This window comes from Gouania willdenowi, chromosome 15 (assembly GCF_900634775.1).
Source record: "Gouania willdenowi chromosome 15, fGouWil2.1, whole genome shotgun sequence".
Taxonomy (NCBI): Eukaryota; Metazoa; Chordata; class Actinopteri; order Blenniiformes; family Gobiesocidae; genus Gouania; species Gouania willdenowi.
In genome coordinates this window covers 19,440,171-19,461,723 of record NC_041058.1, presented here as the reverse complement: position 1 = coordinate 19,461,723, position 21,553 = coordinate 19,440,171, and the positions used below count along the sequence as shown (strand labels likewise).

Below are 21,553 nucleotides of genomic sequence, written 5' to 3'. Positions count from 1 at the left end.
CCAAGAACTACCATTTTCACCCTGAATGGGAGGAAGATTATTTTTTGTGTATTCTCATTTAAAGATGGTTTGTTTAATCTGCAATGCAACAGTGGCGTTGGAAAAGAAAGGGAATCTGAAGCGGCATTTTAAAACTGCACAGAAGTTACGAGAAGGATTTCCCAGCAAAAACGCCTTTACGCGCCACAAAAGTGCACGAATTGAAAGCACAGCTTGCAGCACGGCTGTCAATTTTTACTAAACCGAAGACCCAGGGTAAGGCTGCATCTATTGCTTCCTATCGCGTCAGTCACGTTCTTGCTCAGCATAAGAAGCCATTCAAAGACTTTGAAGTTGTGAATTAAGCCTTTCTCACTACAGCAGATTGCCTGTTTGGTGATTTTAAAAACAAAACGGAGATTGTGAAGGCCATTAAATAAGTCCAACTCTCCCTTAGTAGCACTACAAGACGATGTGAGGGCTGTGGATGTGAAGGAGCAACCGAGGAGATATATTGACATGTGTGAGAGCTTTTCCCATGAGTCGACCGAAGTGGTGGATGTGACGCAATTGTGTGTTTTCGTCAGGATGGTTTTTGAAGACATGATCGCCAAGGAAGAGCAACTCACCATTTTGCCAGTAAAATGACAAACCAGAAGTGAGGATGTTTTTAATGCTTTTACGCGATTTGTTTGCTAGACAAAACTACCGCTCTTCAAGCTGATCTCCATCACGACTGACGGCGCGCCTGCTATGGTGGGCCGCAGCAGTGGGTCCATTGCACTGTGAAAAGAAAGTGAATCTCTCCCGGATATTTAAAACTATCATTGTATAATTGATCAGCCTATCCTTGTGTGGAAAGATTTTAATGATGCGATGTGATGGATATTGCGATGAAGATTGTGTGTTCAGTTCAGGCCAGGAGTCTGCAGAGAAGACTTTTTCATGCTCACTTGGAGGAGATTGATGCTGAGCACACAGACCTGCTGCTTCACACAGATGTCAGGTGGTTAAGCAGTGGTAATTTTTTTGCCAGATTTGGCCTGAAATCAAGGACTTCCTGCGGATTACCATACAAAGCTAGAGGACCCCCAGTGGCTGTTAGATGCATCTTTCTTCACTGATCTCACTGGCGAGCTCAATGAATTGAATTCAGAGCTGCAGGGTATGAATAAAGTCAACATGATGTCTTCCGTGAACACATTAATAAGCAAGCTACAGTTGATGTCAAGCAGACTGCAGTGTGGTAACCTGTGCAACTTCCCTCACATACAAGCAGAACTACAACGTCAAGGTAAAAGTGTAACACAGCTTGACAGTGCACGTTATGAAGAACATGTTTAGAGCATCTCGTCAGAGTTTGAGAGGCGTGTTACTGACTTTTCATCCATCGAGCCTGTAGCCAGCTTTAAGTGTTATCCATTTGGTGCAAGTATTGATGTTGATGACATTGTCGCTGAAGTCAAATCACTTTTCGACTTGAAAAGCTCTGCTCTTGAGGATATGACATTCTGACAATGCAAAAATGACATTGAAATCAAAGCCAGATCGACATCCACATGTAGTGTTCTGGAAACTACTGTTGGAGGAAAAGTATCCCAATCTTAGAAGATGTGCCTTGAACCTGACAGCTCTTTTTGGATCAACTTATTTGTCCGAGTCTGTTTTCTCGCACATGAAAATCATCAAGTCCAAGTACAGATCAACAATGACTGATGACCACTTTGCAGCCTGTCTACGCCTTGCAACTCGCTCCTACACTCCTGACTATGAGAAGCTAGCCTCCTCCTCCCAGTGCCAGGTCTCCCACTAAGGTAGAAAGTGATTTATTTTATTCAAACAACACATTCAATAAATATTCATAATTGGTGTGAGTTAGCACGTTTGCCTCAAAGCAAGAACGTTCTGGACATAGACGGATTACCGCATGGGCAAAATGGGCACGTGCCCATGGCCCTCGAGTTTTTTTTATTAATTTTTTTTAATTTAAAAGACATATTTATATTAGAATTGGGTATCACTATTGACTTGTACAGCAGTGTTGGTGTACTTGGTAAGTAGCTCATCCTTCTTTTTTAGTTTGTTGGAAAAGTGACAAATCTCTTTCAGTATATTGGTAATTTGCTTGTTGGTGCTTAGTGGTAAAATGTCTTTCTCAAACAGCCATTGTGGAATGGCGTCTCCACGGTCTGTAGATGCAGTTATCTTGGTTGCAAGATTCCAAACTTACGGAAATCATACCAAAGATGATACATAGGGTTATAGAGTCGACTGCTGTTATGAATTTCACATTTTATGTGCTTCAGACGACTAACAAAGTGTGGATGGTTACGCTGAAATCATGCAAGATTGCACCGTTAGCCACACAGCTAGACCCTCAGCCACCCGTGTGAAAAAATAACATGGACATGCATGATATAGTCCCAAAACTATATTTTTTAAACCTTTAATTACAGCCAACCTGTGAATCACCCTCACATTTTGCCACCATGGCTCAGGTGGTAGAGGGGTCATCTACACCTTTTAATGTGTTGAAGTGTCCTTGAGCAAGACACTGAACCCTAAGGTGCTACCAGTGGTTGACTAGCGCCTCCCATTGGTCTGTGAATGTGAGTGTGAATGGGTGAAAGAGCTGATGTTGTAATTGAGACTACTTCAGTGTGGCGTCACCAGGTTAACCATTAGTTCAGCTAATACACCATCAGCTAGGCCTGTCTTTGTAAAAGTGCCTTTTCAGATTTGAATGCAGTCAAGATCATTCAGAAAACACTGAGATCAAAATCCAGAAAGATAAACATAAAAACTATAAAAACAACATAAAAGAACAATCCTAAAACTATAAAAACAACATAAAAGAAAACAATCATAAAAATATAAAACAACCTGAAAGATAATCCTAAAACTATAAGAACAGCATAAAAGATAACAATCCTAAAACTATAAAAGCAACAAAAGATAACAGTAAAAACATGAAAGATAACAATCCTAAAATGAATAAATAATTAGTTAAAAGCTAATTTTAAAAGGTGGGTCTTGAGCCTTTTCTTAAAAATATGAACGTTTTCTGCAGCCCTGAGGTGCTCCGGCAGACTGTTTCACAGACGGGGGCCGTAAAGCTGGAACGACGCCTCACTGTGTGCGTGTCCTGACTGTAGGGATAACTAAGAGGCCAGCGGCGGAGGATAAACTTTGAGGAGAAAGCTGCTGTTCCAGCTTAAAACGTAGCCACAATCTTCTTTTCCCTTGTGCTTTCACACTTTTACCTGACATTCTACAGGCAGCTTTAGCTATGATCACCTTCCTCAGAACAATTCTACTTAATCCTGGTTGAAAATCTGTCCTGGACAATGGCTGTATAATTACCTCAGCATGAATGGCTGCTAATTCCTCAGTGGGTGCTCAATGAGTGAAGCTAATACTGTCCTTCAGCTTGTCTATGAGAACTGCTTACAATTATGGCTTTTGGAGGTTTGTAATTAGGTGTTCGTTGTGTTTATTTACATACAAACACATGCAACCAAAGCAGTTTGAGAATTTTTTTCACATTGCATTGCATTCACAATGCAATTTATTTTAGTCACTATATACAGTACAGTATTTGTCCTCTGAGGGGTGGCTCACTCTCTCACATTTTGAAAACCCATGCTTTACACCATCATACAGCATATATAGGACTAATTAAACGTCACATCATTGGAGTAATGAAATGTGTGGCTTTATTATTTTTCATTTCATATCTTATCAATACATTGAAGCAGAGGATGGGTAGAATGCTGAAGCATTACCTACCAGTTGGAGACGTGCTCTCACAGCTGTGTAATTTACATGGATCAACATTTTTAAAGTTCCCTATCAACCCTACTTCACTAAGTAGGGGTCAGCATTATTGCCTTGATTACTCACTCGCTTTGGGCTGTACATGTAAGTGAAACACTCCTTTCCACTGGACCTTTCACTAATAAATAGTCATATTTACAAGTTTTTTCACAATTTCAGTTTTCCTCTTTTCCAGAGAGTGACAGTTATTTGGATCAGTGATCCTGATCATGTTACTATGATCGTTCACACTTTAAAGGTTTGTAAGAAATCTCTGTCCCTACTATTAACAAAGCAGTAGATCCAAATCGTATAGGCAGCTGGAGTTTTTCCAAATAATCACGATTAATTGCGCAATCCAGATCCGATCAAGGTAAAACTCAGTGGGGTAATTGAGGAACCAACCCGACATAAGTTGAGTGAAAGTTTAAAAACTCAAAGGGGACATATTATGCCCATTTTTCACCTTTTAAAAGTTAGTTCCTGTGGTCTAAATTACATATCTGTGCTGGGGTTTGGTCAAAACATAACAAGAATCAAGCAACAGGGGGAGGTTTATGACCCTATATAATCATACTTTTTTTAGAGCGCTCCATTTTGGGGGGTGTGTCCCTGGAGTTGCAAAGACCTCCCCCTCCCCCCGCCCCTCTCCTCCGCAGGGTTGCACACACTAAAGGTGCGTTCACACCGAACACGACTGAAGTGACTAGATTACATTCAAAGTCAATGTAAATGACGCGACTTCAAGCAAACTCCCTTCAAGCGACCCGACTTGCGACCTAGTCGCTCAAAGTTGAAACGTTTTTACTTTTCAAGCGACAAATCCCCCGTCCTTTACTGTCTGTAGAGCTGAGGCAGCAGCCCCTCCCTCCCGCTACAGTGAGGCGGCTGCAGCGGCTGTACACTTCCTCAACTTACCGGGACAAAATTAAAGCGGTTAACTTCTTGAATAAGCCTACATTCTGGGTGAACTCATTCTTCAGTAACTCCATAAGTTGATCATTTAAACTGTGAAAGCAGCGATGTTAATGATAAGGGCTGTAAACGTACGGCTGGCGAACAAGTGATCAGCCCTTTCTCCCCTGTCACCGGCTACACACACACACGCACACGCACGCACGCAAGCACGCACGCACGCACACACACACACACACACACACACACACACACACACACACACACACACACACACACACACACACACACACACTCTTCCCAAGTCATCACGCCACTGGAACGATGAAAGTGATGGAGAGACCAAAAATGTAGTCTACATGTAGTCTACAAAAGTACCACTATGTTCAAGTGATTCATCACGAGCGATTGAAGTGACTGACTGCAGTCGCTACAGTCGCATTCGGTGTGAACGCACCATCACTCCTTCGCTTGCGAGAAAAACAATGGCGGACTTTCGTCAAACTTTTCATCAGGTTGGGGGTGGAGTCCATGGGTGGAGTTACCAGGGAGGGGAGGGGATTTTCTTTCCCGATTTAGCTTGTGGCGTCACAAACTTAGAAAATTTGAAACAGAGCACTTTTCTCTGTGTTGTATGACTTACACAGACCACAAACAAAAGACTGGGTGGGTTTATTTCACATTTTGTTTGTCACTCAAGGTACCTCTGTTCAAAAATACTGCAAAAGTGGATTTTTCATAATATATCCCCTTTAAAGATTGGTAAATTATGAACCAATATTTTTATTTTATTTTTTACTATGCCAATGATGAGAAGTAGGAATTTTTTGAATTTTTAAAACAGATTCAGGATCAGTATATTGATCTGGATCCCCTCCAAAATATAATAACATATTCTATGTTGTAAGGTCTATCATTGGTTAAAAGTTTTTCAAAATCCATTAAGTACTTTTAACGTAATCTAACGTATTACCTTCTTCACTGTGATGAAGCAGCTCTTGTCATCTGTCCACATAGAATCACACCCATAGAGTAATACCGTAAAAACGATAACTAGTAATTGCTGATTTAATTAAAGTTTTCAAATTAAAGTGACTCAGAAATAAAGCTTTCCATTTTCAACCTGAAAAAGCTTCTCTGCCCAACACATTTCTGTCATTGTTGTCCTAACTAAGATTTGCTAAAGAGCATAACTAAGATTATCAACTTTTGAGTGGATTTTTTGAGTGAGGCTGAGAACCTGTGGGAAACCCCATATATGACTGACGCGCGCATGCTCACGTGGACCGTCTGAACAAGTTTAAACTAGACCAAATGGACCTTCAACTGAACTTGAGCTGTGTGATGGTGGTCCGTCAACGTTTTCTGTACCGAAAACCTAAAAAAACTTGACCAAACGTGGCCAAAGTTTAATGTAAACTGGATTTTTATTTTTTTTAATTAAATTTTTTACCATTACGAATTTTCGCCTGGTCTGCAGTGTAGTGTTTGGACATTTTTTGGACAGAAGCGGGAGCTGCGGACCATTTTGCAGGTAAGCTAACTTTTCTACAAGCGCCGTTTCCAGCCCTTCACCCACTTCTATGCTAAGGTTTTAGCCCAGAGCATCGGCCCAGCGTGTTCTATCCCCGCAAAAAGTAATGTTTGATAGTGTTTAATGTCAAACACTGAAATTTTGACAGACTTTCATCACAAAATTACGGTATTTCAGACTGCTTTTTTTTTTTAACTGCACGTCTGCCTGGTAAACCGTATTAGCTTATTATATTAACTTATACAGTTTTGTAATACTTTTTAATGTTATCCTTGCGTGGAGACACAATGTTTGCATGCATTGACCAACAAACTCCCGCTGATGTAAGCAATGCCGGGGCAGGCAGGCGTCGCTTTCATGGCTCGGTGTATGACAGACATGTGCGACAATTATATGACAATGACGTAGGTAACTTGCATATGATCTAGCATTATTTTTTCTTTTTTTTTTAATAGTCAGCGTTTATCCGGTGCTGCACTGTTAGCTTTAAACATTACTGTAAATTATCTTGATGGTTTGACAGCTGGTGTGAGACCTTCACACCAGACATTCATTTAATGACTGTAAATTAATTGTAACATACAAATTAAAGTTGTGCTCTGTGTTATAAGATTGCTACATTTTCAGAGCTTTTTAAATGATGGGAAAGGAGACTGACTTTAAGGAATGACTATTGTGTGTTGTCACATTACAGATAATATTAATTTTTTCATTGTTATTGTATTTTTTATCATAGTAACAAAGACAAATGTTTTAATTAAAATTTTCCTTTATGTTACATGTCATATATGTTATCAATTATATACCTGATATAGTACAAGAGTGGCCATATATAAGTTATATGGTAAATGGACTGTACTTATATGGTGCTTTTAGCCAAAGCGCTTTACACTATATGTCACATTCACCTAATTCACACAGACTTTGGCATGTAACCTGGAATCGAACCACCGACCTTCCAGTTGATAGACGAAGCTAGCTTAATATGATTCAATTCAATTCAATTCAATTCAATTTATTTATATAGCGCCAATTCACAACGGATGTCATCTCAAGGCACTTAACAAAGTGTAATTGAAATACATTTATCCCAACATTCCAATCAGTTAAAAAGTTTCCTATTTAATGGATCCCAGCAGATTGCGTCAGTCATTGGCGAGGCTGGAAGACTTTCCAACCACAGCAATCCTTCAGCAATCCCTCAAACTGAGCAAGCATGTAGCAACAGTGGAGAGGAAAAACTCCCCTTTAACAGGAAGAAACCTCCAGCAGAACCAGGCTCAGTAGGGGCGGCCGTCTGCCACGACCGTCTGGGGGTTTGAGAAGACAGAGCAGAAACACAAAAGGAACAGAAGATCTGATATAAGAGTACTTTCTCTGTCACAGAAAGTAAAAAGATATGCCCTTTCCTTCATGCTGTCAGACACTGTAGGCTAAGCCTTGCACTCTGCGCACAGAATATTTCTGTATCAACGGTATAAATACTTACAGTATGACACAGTGAATACAAAATACAGCTGAAACTTTATTCACATCAGTTAAAAGGCAGGATTATGTCCTTGAGTCAGCTTGTTAGTAGTCAATGCATTGACAATGCTGTGCACTGACACATTGGTTTGACTATGGGCTTTGATCATGCCTTGAAGGGTTGAAGCACTCTTTCTCTGGTAGGTATTAGTTGTATCAGCATATAGCATGACTGTACCAATAAAATTGGTACACTCGTCCGTGTCAATAAGACCATACTTAACCAACATTTAGTTCTTTTAGTCTGTAATCCACAACATTCTGATGGTAAAATGGTCAAAAACCAAAAAAAAATCAAGATTCATATAGTACTTTTATTACATAATTTAAAATCAACTTCATGTTGAAGCACAGTAAGTCGTCTCAAAGCACTAATCACAAAATAGCATTTCAATATGAGTAAGCATCAGTGACGAGACGAAAGAGAACAAACAACTCCCTTTTAACAGGAAGAAACCTCCAGCAGAACCAGACTCAGATGGTTTATATAGTATACAGTATCACAAACTGGTTGAACGGCGAACCCTGGACCAGGAACTGTCAGCTCCAACACCAGGATACCTGAAAATGATAGAGAGAAGAGCTAGGAAAAAGCACAGACTTAGAAAGAAAAAATAACAGCATTGACATTTAAATGCAATATCTTTGAAACCCTATTTAATCTATTTTGGTCTGTAAGATACTGAAAATGTGAATGTATAGATTTAGGTGGAGAGTGAGGAGGGGAGGGTTTTGATGGTTGACTTTTAAATACGCTAGGGAAGTCCAGTAATCCAGCAGACTGGGAGCGACGTATTCTAACTGGTCTTTATTCTGGAGCTTGATCATAAGGAGCTTTGTATGTGAAAACTTTGTAGATAAAAGCTGCATGTTGGAGTTATTTCTAGAGCTGCTGTGTTTAAGAAATCATCAATCACTGATGCAGGGGGCACATTAGCTTCTCTCTAATTAGAATGTTGTTTGTAAAGAAGTTCATGGAGTCGTCACTGCTCAGGTTAACAGGAAAAGATAGCTGTACAGAGCTGTGACTTTTAGTAAGCCTGGCTACAGCTATAAATGGAAAATGAGGATTTTTCTACTTTTTCTTAGTAATAAGATGTTCTGATATAATAGGTTAATAAACTCTCCCTCCAGGCTATGAAAGCTATCTCCTGTTTACACACTTCCAAATTATACCAAAAAGCTACCCTTTTGTTATCATTTTTTTCCACAAAAAACACTAACATAAACAGTCTAGGGCAACAAGAACACTACATGATGAAACACACAATCTGCACTCACGCAAAAATTAAACTTAAAGAAGGGATGACTTAAGTTCTTTAATTGCACTGTCCCACATATTGGTGGTGCTCTCCTTAGGACTATGCGTCTGCGCCGTGGAGAGCTCCAGGTAAGCAATGTCAATAAATGTCATGACCCACTGTCGAAGAGGCAGCAAATAAAGGGGCATCCTCCTTATGGCGACCATCTTTTTGGCAGCCGTAAGTCCGGCCAAAAGGACTCTTTGTTTCGCCCTGTTCAGTCCAAGCAGAGAAAAGTAATTCAGAAGAAGGACCAGGGGAGAACAGGGAACCAGGCATGACAGGAAGACGGACAGATTACCGGCCACCTTCTCCCAAGAAAGAACTAGTGTGTTTAATTGAGCTACGGCTTTTTCAGACAGTGATCGACTGTAGTGAACCCTTCTCTCAGAATATGAGCAAACCGACATTTTAAATTCAAGAGATAACACAAAGTGATCAGACAGGAAAGAATTATGAGGATAAATGATTGTCAGATGATCAGTATCTACATCCTATGTTAAATGTAATTACAAATAAATAAATAAATAAATAAATAACTGTGTGAAGCTAATCAAATCTAACAGTTTGTTTGACTTTGTTCAGCTCCAGATGTCAGAAGAAGTCAGAGAATTGAGAGAGAAACTTGGATGGTAAACTGAGCAGTCCTTAGATCACTGACTGAGAGTGATTGGAGAGATCTATTTTTGTTTATTATTTGTTTTTTTCTCCTCTCCTCTGGGATTTAGAGTTTGCACCACTAAGTAGTGCTTTCTGCAGACTGACACGCTTTGATAGGTTGTAATCTGTGCCTTGGGAGGCTGACTGATCAGAGACATCTGGAGACATTCTGTTGTCCTCAGGTAGTCATGCTTGTGCAGAGGTTTCTAGGGTTGATTACAAGCTGAGCAACCTAAAAGCCCTTTATAGTATAAACTACATGCACACTCACAAACCAATCAGACAGAGCTGCCATGCAAGTTGCTATTTTACCCTTTGGAGCAATTTATGGTTCAGTGTCTTGTTCAACAACACTTCAACACAAGGACAGATTTATCCTCAGGATCAAACCCCAAAACTGAATTAGAGATTTGGTCCTACCTGACTGCCACTTTATATACTTTTTTCCCCTGTAGGGGACTTAGACAGGGTGTGATAAGTTATTATCATTAGTTATTATCATTAGTGTGATATTAGTAATTATAATGTTAATTAGTATTAATATTACAGTAATTTGCCTCAGGAGGAGCCATCTGAAATTGAGTAAATTGTTTCAGATCACTTCATTAGTTATTAATACCTTGTTATCTAGGGTTGTGAACTATTGAACTATAATCAGCTTTGCCTGTTTATTGTTGTGACGCGCGGCCTTGTTTCCGTGCACAGTTCCACATTCACTTTGAATGACAGTCGAAGCCTATTGGCGATCGTTTCCATTTGTGTAAGGGTCTATAGGACAAAGGAGAGACTTATATACATTAATGTATATGAATGACCACCAGCAGTAGACCATAGTAAAAGACAAGTATTTCAAAAGAATCATACATAAACAAAGATTTCTCAGAAACTTCGGGTATCAGCTTTAAGCGTTTCTATTGGCCAACATGTTTTTGGGTTGTGGTTTGTCAGTGGGTGTGTTCATATAAGTTTGAGAGGAACCTTCTTCACAGTTAGATTACAACCTTCAAAATGAGATGAAAGCAGAGGTTGTATTTTTCCGGTTATTCTGACACCAAACATTATATTCTTTATGCAAATTTAATCAGAGATATTCCTTAAGAACATTTCAACTGTAATAACAATTATTCTAAGGGGTTTCCTTGTTTCCTGTGAGTAAAACAATATTGACAGTGTAGAAGAATACTTTTCAAACTTTTATCAAAGGTGAAGGATCCTGCCATATGTTTCACCCCAAGAATATGAACATAGGCAAAATATGTTATTTTATTTATCATCAACAATCATAATAAAATACTTCTTTTATTTCATGATGTAGTTTAAAAGCTTGACGTACAAAAATATGATAAACATTCAACACCAACAAAACTTTACCAAACAAGCTGAAGTTTAGAAAATGAAAATATTAACAAACCTAAGGTTAGTAACTCAACCAAAAACAACCCAAACGTGAGACAAAGATTAACAAAATCAAACTAATCAGCTAAACCTCACTTCATTCAGCTAAAGTGCATGGTGCCAAGTTTAGTAAACATGATTTAAGAGCTTATTTGAATATGATTTGAGAACTTATTTGAACAACAGCGGCTAACTTCCACACTTGGAAACCCGGTTCCCACGGGGGCTCAGGGCGCCTCACAAGAGCAGCATTTCCCCCTCTATGCAAACTCCCATTGATAGCATTTAGCACCCGACAGTACAGCCTAGGAGCCCCGAACACGCAGACGCTACGGCGTGCACACCTGCTTATAATCCTTCTAATCAGAGGGTGCGGTTAAGAAAGCGTCCGGTAGACAGGGATGATGCGTTCACAGGCTATATGACGGTGGGAAACTACCACACTTTAACCGCCTGGTTACATATGACATTAACATTCAGTCTTGTTAAACCATCTTCTGAAAGGTCATTTAAAGTTGTTTTTGTTGTTGTTTTTAATGTACTGTACCTTCTGCTGGGCCTCCTGTGATATGTCATTGTATTAAATCAATGTATTTGGATCTATGTTATTCTGAGATTATTCCAATTTGTTACAGTATGATTGTAGGGAGTGTCCTGGCATTTGTTATTAATACGTTTGATGATTCGCCCTTCTCAATCAAAGGCTACTACTTCATTTAAGGACTTTTTTAAATGATAAAAAAAACATAGTTTCCTTTTATTTATGAAGCAAATGTGTAATCAGTGCTAATAAATTTGGTTATGTTCATCATTGTTTTATCGATTGCTTCATGTTTCTGTCAATATGAATTATCTGAATTGGTTTAACATTCTTAAACAAAGACACAAGACAAAAATGGCAGTTTGTTTATACTAGCAACACTTGCAGATACTTGGCGGTGATACATTTACAACATTTAAGCAAAGTTTAGGAAGTTTTGCGAGTTGTCCCAGAACACACTACTGTCCCCCACAAGCCTTTACCTTTGAACCATGCATAGAGGTGCAACAATATTTTAATGCCGGGATAGCGCCACCAAGATTTTGTGAAGCTGATGTCGTCACCACAGAGTAATATAATATTAAGCTTGCCTATGAATTTCTGTGTAAATATATCCAAATATCACACAAACTTAGTATATATACTAAAAATGTTGTGTATTTCCATTTTTTGTTTTAAACCAGTAAAATAAAAAATAACCACAACGTTTTTTCTGTATTTTCGATTTGGTTTTGAAACGGAATAACCAAAGGTCGAAACATACACGGATTATGGACATGTTGCCTCCATTTCAATAGCCCTGATATAAAGTGCATTTGTAATCAAATCGACGTACAGGTTTAAAGGTGGTGCCTGTTTGTGCCTCCCTGTCAGTTTGTTTTGCAGTGTGGAAAAACCGTCACATGCGAACCGTGACCAACTACTTTATAGTGAATCTGTCCTTCGCCGACGTGTTGGTCACCATCATTTGCCTGCCAGCGAGCCTTGTTGTGGACATCACAGAGACATGGTTCTTTGGAAACACACTTTGCAAAGTTGTTCCATATCTGCAGGTAAGAGATCAACTCTCCTATGTTCCTTAAAAAAGATCAGTCAATCAATTCTACATGTTTTTTTTTTTTTTTAACTCCCCTAAAATCTGCTCTCTTCATGAAGGGAACACATGGTGAACAGGGCACAGGGCTCAACAAAGGTATTACAATGAGTGAATTTCTTCACTCAAAAAATACAGAAATCCCTTTTGGATGATCTGGGATTACTACCGTGCATATAGCATTGCACCTTATGGCTTTAAGTTATTGATGTCCTTAAAGCCACAGGTGGTTAAAAAGAATGTTTAACTGCCTTTTCTGACTGCTACAGCGTTTGGAGGTCCATCCCCAGCTCTGGATTATCGAAAATGGTCTCTGATTAGAGTAAATGCCATACAGAACACAACCATCATGTAATTTTAACAAAGTGCTTCATGGTTTAAACTGCCAGGGGAAACAAGACAAGAGTCAATCTGATGGAAAAGACATGTTTCTGCTAGAAATGGTTTTGAAGCATTTTCTCTCTCTGTAGTTATCTGTTATTATGTTAAACCATTTTTGCTGCAATTGGCATCTTCACATTCCTATAGACCAGAACAAAAATGTGACAGAAACCCAGGGATGTAAACAGCTTACAATAAATTTTTCCTACACCAACACAGTTAGCTCATTGCGCAAAATGGCTACTTAATTTAGAAATATTCAGTTAAGAGTCCAACTATAGAGCATATGCTTTGTATCAGCTGTCTTTATACCAACCTTTTTCTCACATTATTAAGCAATTATTTCTCACTCATTATAGTTTCCATTCCAGCATTGACAACACCTTCGGGCTTTGTTTTTGATTTCTGACAACTATGGTTAGGGATGCTTTTATGTCTATGTCTCAGCATTATTTTGCCTGTCAGAAAAGTCTTTGTCAATGTGTATAAAAAGAAAATGTGCTAGTTCAGGGGGGGAAAAAATACAACACGTGTTTGTAAATTAATATAAACGCAGAAGGGTTTTTTTTAAGGGTTTTTTTTAGTTTACAGGTTGATATAAGCTGATATTTTACACCCAAACTCAATCACATAGACTTCCCTGTGGGGAAGCATTTTTAGTTAGCTTCCAAAGGGGGTTATTACGAGGTGATGAATATAAAGTTGACCATCACAAAGTCTTAAACATTTGCCTGTGAAAAAAACATCAATGCATTCATACTTGTCATCAAGGGTTGAAAAAGTTTAATATAATGCCCGTGTGTTTTTGCTGAATACTTGGGTCTTTAAAATATAGTCGATATTCATTTTCAATTTTACTCCAACTTTCTTGAAAATGTTAACTCGGCATTACTAAGTCAGTACACCAAATCCTCACATATGATGCACTTTCCTTTAAAAAGTGTTTAATCTCTATCTGGGGTATTTCTTATTCACTTTTCCTCTAGACCATTTCCGTTTCTGTGTCTGTCCTGACTCTGAGTTGCATTGCCCAAGACCGCTGGTATGCTATCTGTCACCCACTGATGTTCAAGAGCACGGCCAAGAGAGCCCGCAAGAGCATAGTGGTCATCTGGGTTGTGTCGTGCATCATAATGATCCCTCAAGCTGTTGTGATGGAGTGTACCAGCTTGTTTCCTGAACTCACAAACAAAACCAGCCTCTTTACAGCGTGCGATGAACATTGGGGAGGTTAGTATTTACAAATCAATTTTAAGACATTTCTCTTCAGAATGTTCTCAAACATCCTATATTCCAGAGATGAACAACTTCTATCATATCAGGGACCCAACAAAATGTGATTGTCTGATCCGAGGGCCAGATTATCAACATTTATGTTAGCATTTAGAATAATGACCAATGTGAGCATAAATACAGGAAAAAAAAGGGTTTTGTTTTTGTAGTCTGTTTTTTTAGTTTTTAGATATTTTGTGTGTTTTTTAATTCTATTTTTCTATTTTCTTGTCAATATGATGAATTTTGACGAGTCATTGTGTGTGTTATTGTTGTCTTCTTGTGTTTTCATGTCATTTTGTGCAATTTTGTTGGCATTCTGTAAATGCCAACACAAATTGAAGTCTTTCTGTATATGTTGTTTTTGTTTTTGGAATCATTTTGTGTTTAAGTGGTTGTTTAGTGTGTAATTTTGTACACTTTTGTTGACATTTTGTGCATTTTGCTGTTGTTTTCTGTGTTTCTGGAGTTTTGTGTGTTAGGGCTTTATATAACTTCCAACTTTATGAATTACAATTTTGTTTTGGCGGCCACACAAAATTAGACCGAGGGCCGCACGAGGTCCCCTGGCTGCCAGTTGCCTATGTCTGACTGCTATAGTCATAAGGACAAATGCTAAACTCTCGAGGTTCTTTTTTCTTAACAAAGGTTATGGATGTAAAAATATAAGAAAAAAAGAAAAGAAAAAAAGGCCAACCTAACTCTGATAAGGCAAAACATTTTTTTAAATACATAGGTTGGTTCTCCATTCTCATCAATTTGAAAGTTTGTTTTGGAGGATTTTGGCGTGTAATGTGCACTGAACCAATCAGAAATACAACATTATAAGAGGACTTGGAAGGCAGTTCAGATGATATAGCGCTAAATATATTGGCCCTAAACCCTAATGATCTAACCTAATTTACACTTTTAAAAAAATTACTTGGTCTAGAAGTGAGAAAGTGAGAACAATAATGTGTGGTAAACTGCAGGGGTGTTTTGTGTTGTGATGATTATGCATGCCTCTAGCCTTTAAAATAAATTAATTGAAAACATTTTTTTTTTTTTTAACTAAATTTGTTTTGTACAGTCAATTTGGGTCTATGATCTAAATGCACAAATAATCTTTTCCCCAGGTATAATTACTATTTATTTATTTATTTATTTTTTGGGCATATCTTGATTATTGCCCTTTATCTATTGAAGGACATTCATCTTTTTTGCGGCGTTCTGTATTAAAAATGTTAGAGCTTTTAATGATTCTTTTTTATTTTAGTGAATAGGTGATTATTGATTTCTTGACATTAAAACCTTTCAACACCTTTCCCATAATAGTAAAAAAAAGACAAGCTATTTACTAAATTCTAAATTGCCCCCTTTAATTATTCTGCTCTCATTTCTTTGTAGGATGCAAAAATAAGATTGGCAGCACAAACAAAGCATTGGAAGAGCCCAGTAAATGGTCATTGTTGTTGCAAATAGTAAACCAATGAATATTTAATTCATCCTGTCCGTCTGGTCTCACTCCCATGTCTCATTGTTAATGCATTCTCATGGATTTGATACAGGAATTAGATTTAAATCAATGACTGAGATTTAAGGGCCAGTAGAGCTCCAATGAATCACATAGTTTTCATCTGCAGTTGGCATATGGCTTCTGCTTCTGATAAGCCACCAAAGCATGTCTACGTTGTGTTTTGACCAAGCTCCTTTATCTCCATTGACCTTGCCTGTATGGCGAATGGCAAGATGGAGCTCGCCTCTATATATTAAAATCTGTTCATTATTATTCACAGTATAAGGTTGGATGGAGATAGGGCATGTCCATGAAATAGGCCCACACGGGGGACCTGCTAAATTGGGCCGTTGGGCTTCTTGCGGTAATGCAGTAAATGCAGATTTTATCCTGATTATGATGAGATGAGTTTGATTACAGCAGATATATGCATTATCTGCAGATCAGGTGAGGGCTCTTTTTTTGCAATAAAAGCCTGATCTTGGATTAATATTGCATACAAAAGCAGTCATAAACATGTTACAGTTTTCTCCTTCCTTTTGCAGATAACTCTCCTTATCGCCTACAATATTGATGAATTTGAATACCTTATAATTTGTGACTTGGCGTTAGAATGCACGTGATTTTATTTTTTTCCCTGAAGGACAATGAGTTACTTTATATGAATGCTTCATTTTAATTGAAATTTCAGAAAATAATTTCATCAGGGTGTTGTAAGATACAGTAAGGTTGAGGCAGATGTGATGGTGGAGGACAGAGTAGCAAAAATAAAGTTAATTAAATAGTAAAAACCAAACATGTTGCTGTAAAGTAAAAATGAAAACACACACTTGAACACACACTAAAAGGACATTGGGGTGTAGAATTAAACGGAATCCATTAATCACGATAAAAACACAAACCCAAAAGTTAATAGAACCCATTATTCTAACAGAACATGAACCAAAGCAAGCAAAAACCACAACCAATACTCTATTGAGGTTTAAACTCACCACACTGATCATGAAAATAATATAAGGATACCGATTCCCATAAACATCAATGAAAAGTGGGCAGCACTGTGTTAGCACTTCTGCTTCATGACAAGATTTACATTCTAGAGTCCAAATTGTCTTATGGAGTGTGTGTGTGTGTGTGTGTTTGTCTCTCTGTGTTGACCTGCAACAGACTGGCATGCTGTCCACTACAGGGTGTGTCCCACCTATCACTAAATGTGAGCTGACCCATGTGACCCTGTACAAGATCCATCCAGGGCAGAAGATAAATGAATAAAATCACACCAATTCCACCCTGACTCCATCTTCCCTGTTCCCTTCCCGCTTACCTAGGTGTATCACTGCCCTCTCTATCTATATTCTCCCTTTAATGAAGTGTTTCTTACCCTTCCTTAGGGAGGGCTGGTGATGGTCAAAAAAGGTTGCACTACATATACAGTAATCAGAATCAGAATTCCTTTATTAATCCCAGGGGGAAATTACTTATGTTACAGCCACAGAAAAAAAACAAAACACAAATAAAAACATTAACAAAAACTATAGAAAGAATAAACAATAAATAAGTGTATAATTAAGTAGAAGACACACACACAAAATAAAGTAGGATAGAAAATAATAATAATAATAATAATAATAATATACAGTTAATATACAAATATGATACAGATATTTACAAAAATAATACAAATATACAAATATGATTTAGATATTTACATACATATATAGTGTTGACCTTCCAGAACATGTACAGACAAGGCAATAAGAAAAAAAAAATCACACCAACAATTTAAGTTATTTATCATTGATTTCTTAATTAACTAATTTTTATTTAAAAAAAACAAAAAGAAAACACAACTTTTGACCTAAAAGCTGGGTTTGATGTAAAAATCAACTGTTTTTTTAATTTTTTAATTACTGTGATTGTTATTACACACTGCAATGTATATTTTATATTTGTCCAACAGCGGAGATCTACCCAAAGGTGTATCACACCTGCTTCTTTATCGTCACCTACTTTGCACCATTATGCCTAATGGTTCTGGCATATATTCAGATATGTCACAAGTTGTGGTGTCAACAGGTAAAAGTTCATCCGGTTTGTGTTTTGCTTTTACAATCGTTAGCTGAGGTTATTCATGGGATCATTGTCGCCTGCACAGATTCCCGGCAGCACATCAGGAATGCAAAGGAAATGGAGATCATTCCAGTGTTCTGGTGCATCTGCTGGGCCAGGAGAATCTACGAGGGTCAGAACCGCCACTGTTTGTGCCGAGATCAAACAGATCAGAGCTCGCCGCAAGACTGCTCGGATGCTGATAGTGGTGCTCTTTGTTTTTGCTTTGTGCTACCTTCCAATCAGCGTTCTCAATGTCATGAAAAGGTATAATTCCCTTTGCTGTTCTCGCTCAGACGCCTTATGAATATAAAGCCAAAATATATGCAAACAATGGCAGATCCTTAACCAAGAGACTCCATTTTTTTCATCTCATTTCTTCGCTCTCTGCTTGTGAGTGATTAATGTCTTGGCTGTGCGACCTCACTTCTATTGTATAGTGTAGGGGTCTGCAACATGTGGCTCTGGAGCCTCATGTGGCTCTTTGACTCTTTTGCAATGGCTCCCCATAGCTCAAAAAAACTTTTAAGAGGCTATTAATGATTAATGACAAATAAAATGAAGATATAACAATTTGTTAACCTAAAATAAATGTTGTGTAATGACTCAGCCACCTTCCTACTTCACCTCCTGGCACATCTACAGACCATCAACTTTCCTGCACCAGATAATTAAACCAACAAAAACACTATTCTGGAAGAAAATAGAGATTTTAATTGTGTGGGGACAGATTCATTAAACCACCAATGTGCTGAATCCGTGTATCATTCGTTCATTCGTTTTTTCATTATGTAACAAAAATATGAAAAAACGAAAAAAACACTCATTATTTGATATTTGTTTCCAAATCCAATAGGAAAAAACGGAAAACGCCTTGTTTTTCAAATTCAAACTCTTTTGCTTCGGTACAGAAAACGAAAAACGACAAACACCTTTACTCTCACCCGACGCTAACGGCTATGCTAACGGCAGTTCGGCATGACAAGATCGCTGCTTCCAACTGTGCATCCGAAACGTGTCCTTTTCGCTTTAGCTGGTGTTGGGCACAGAACCTCCTCACGGGCATTTCGGAGGATTTAGAGACTCCTAAGTATTGCAGAGCTAAAGATATCCTGGAATGTGTCTTTATTGAGAAGGTATTTTTTGGCTCAGGGTGAGATGAGGCAAAATGGCTCCTTGAAGCGTAAAGGTTGCAGACCCCTGGTATAGTGAATAGTCTATGAGTATAAAATGAAAAAGTCATTACCGTTTACCACATTTATATTACTTTTACCCTCAGAGTCTTTGGGACTTTCAAGAACACCAACGACAGAGAGACAGTGTACGCGTGGTTCACGTTTTCGCATTGGCTCATATATGCCAACAGTGCAGCAAATCCTATCATCTACAATTTTCTCAGTGGTAAGTTCATCACCTTTCTTATCTCTGTAAGCACAAGACTTAAGGTTTGGCAGAAACAAAGAAAGAGTTTTACCTCAGTGTGCTGAAATTCATTAAATATGTGGTTGGTTACACTGCAGAAGAATGAGAGAGAGATTTTATTCCCATCTACAAATAACCAATTGTCTGTAAGTGGAAATGAATAAAATGTAATGTTTATTCAATATTAATTCATCTGTTTTACCAGGTAAATTCCGTGAGGAGTTCAAATCTGCGTTCTCTTGCCACTGTAAAGGACAAAGTCAAAATCACACCAAAAGTTTAAGAACCAGAGCGAGCACTGACAGCCGGAAATCCCAGACAACCCAAGTGAATAATGTGGACAATTTGTCGCGCATATCAGATCAAGTTGTTTAACTCTGTTGCTCCAGGTGGACATCAAAGAAACCATTACCATGAACACAAGAACTGTGAAAACCAGTTGCTATGACGACATTGTCAGCAAATGAATGCTTTTTGGTTCAGTTCAACAATTAATCTAGGGAAATAGGGAGCTCCCAAGGAACATGTATTTGTACATAAAAGAGATGTCATGAATATACAGTAAGTGGAGTAATAACTGTACAGATTGTGTATAGCTATATTGGGCCTGGCAGAAAGTGTTAGAATTGTAAATTGATCCCTTTGGTAATGTTTTTGTAATTCTAATGGAGCACAGGTTATACTAACAGATCTCTCAGGCCGTTGTAAATGCCCATGATTGTATGATGATATGAGCATGTAAGTAAAACACCCACAGAACTGCTACTGATACTTAATGTATCCTTTATAAGGCTGAGATGCAAAGTATCTTTATCTGCTCAACACAATGAAGGGAGATTATCAGCAAAAAGAATGTATGCTAGCTGCATTTTACATCTTTTTAAATCATTTAAAATGTCTTTCAAGTTAAAGCCACACGTTTTTATATTTAAATTGAATAGACACTATATCACAATTACAAAGTGAGACCAAGATTAAGACAAATGTTCAGCCCATTGTATTTAAATAATGGCTATAATTGAGTTTGCATCTGGATTACAGATTGTGTCAAAATTAGAAACATTTGTAAGTTAATTGTTGAGCAGATGGTGATGCTATTGAGAGGGAAAGATATTTTCACAGTTAATTAGCATCATTTTTTATAGTTGAAGGTTTATTATAAGAGCACACAGTAATAAACCAAACTCCAATAAACAATGAATGGCCCAGCTACTGAGAAGCTGCAAACCATGAAGGTCAAAGAATAATACAACTTTATTTTTTTTCATTTACTTTTCAAAACTATGTTCCGAAGAAATCAATAGCAACACTTTTGGATAGTGGTTGTAATTTTCACCTTGAATCATTTTCCTGGAGTGAAGACTTGGGACCTTTCAGTGGAAATACTTCTCTTTGTGCTTTACATTAGTGTCCCCTGGACTCCAGTTTCCTTCCACAGCTGGAAGTCGTAGCTGCGACTGGCACCAGCAGCAACCTTGAACAGGGATAAGGCTGGATTAGAAGAACATCTAGTGTTAGAAGTGTAAAAAGATGGAGCTGTGCTGCAAAACGAGAGTCCACTTCAAATAAAAAAAAAAAACCCAGAACACTCAGAGAGCGCAAACCGCGCCAAACTCCATATCTCCTCTTTGCCAGATATTGGCAGTTATCTCTATGAATGATCCTGATCATAGTATTATCATCATTCACAATTGATTTCCCAATAATAACAATACAGTAGGTCCATAATTATGGAACCAAATACGATAAAGATGAAACATCACCCAACATAACTGAGTCAAACTTCGTAAAGATTGGTCAATTGTGAACCGAAATAAGAATTTTTAAAATTCCACAAATAATGAGAGATTTTTAGTTTTTCTGAAACTGATCCTGAATTAGTGTATTGATCAAGATCTCCTCCAAAATCCATGTAAAAGTGTCTTTATTAGTCTCCCCAGGGAGAAATCTGTGTTAGAAAGAGGTATCTTCTGCACAGACAATTCATTTATCACAATTCAAACAATAAATCATTCACTTAATAAAAAAGTTAAAATAAAAACAATAAAATGAATTAATGTATGTCAAAATCCGTTAAGTACTTTGATCTCGCTGAAAGACAAATAAATAAATG

At 37.9% G+C, this 21,553-nt stretch overlaps 1 protein-coding gene across 1 annotated transcript in view; it reads left to right on the top strand.

The window, feature by feature from the left end:
* hcrtr2 (hypocretin (orexin) receptor 2) overlaps positions 1–20,352 on the top strand; it is a 28,254-nt gene extending 7,902 nt beyond the window's left edge. Inside the window, exons 2-7 of the mRNA XM_028469189.1 lie at positions 12,542–12,720; positions 14,129–14,372; positions 17,870–17,985; positions 18,065–18,285; positions 19,298–19,419; positions 19,646–20,352. Coding sequence (XP_028324990.1) covers positions 12,542–12,720; positions 14,129–14,372; positions 17,870–17,985; positions 18,065–18,285; positions 19,298–19,419; positions 19,646–19,815 — 1,052 coding nt within the window. The 3' untranslated portion in view covers positions 19,816–20,352. The remainder of the gene's footprint in view (positions 1–12,541; positions 12,721–14,128; positions 14,373–17,869; positions 17,986–18,064; positions 18,286–19,297; positions 19,420–19,645) is intronic.
* Positions 20,353–21,553: the final 1,201 nt, after the last annotated feature.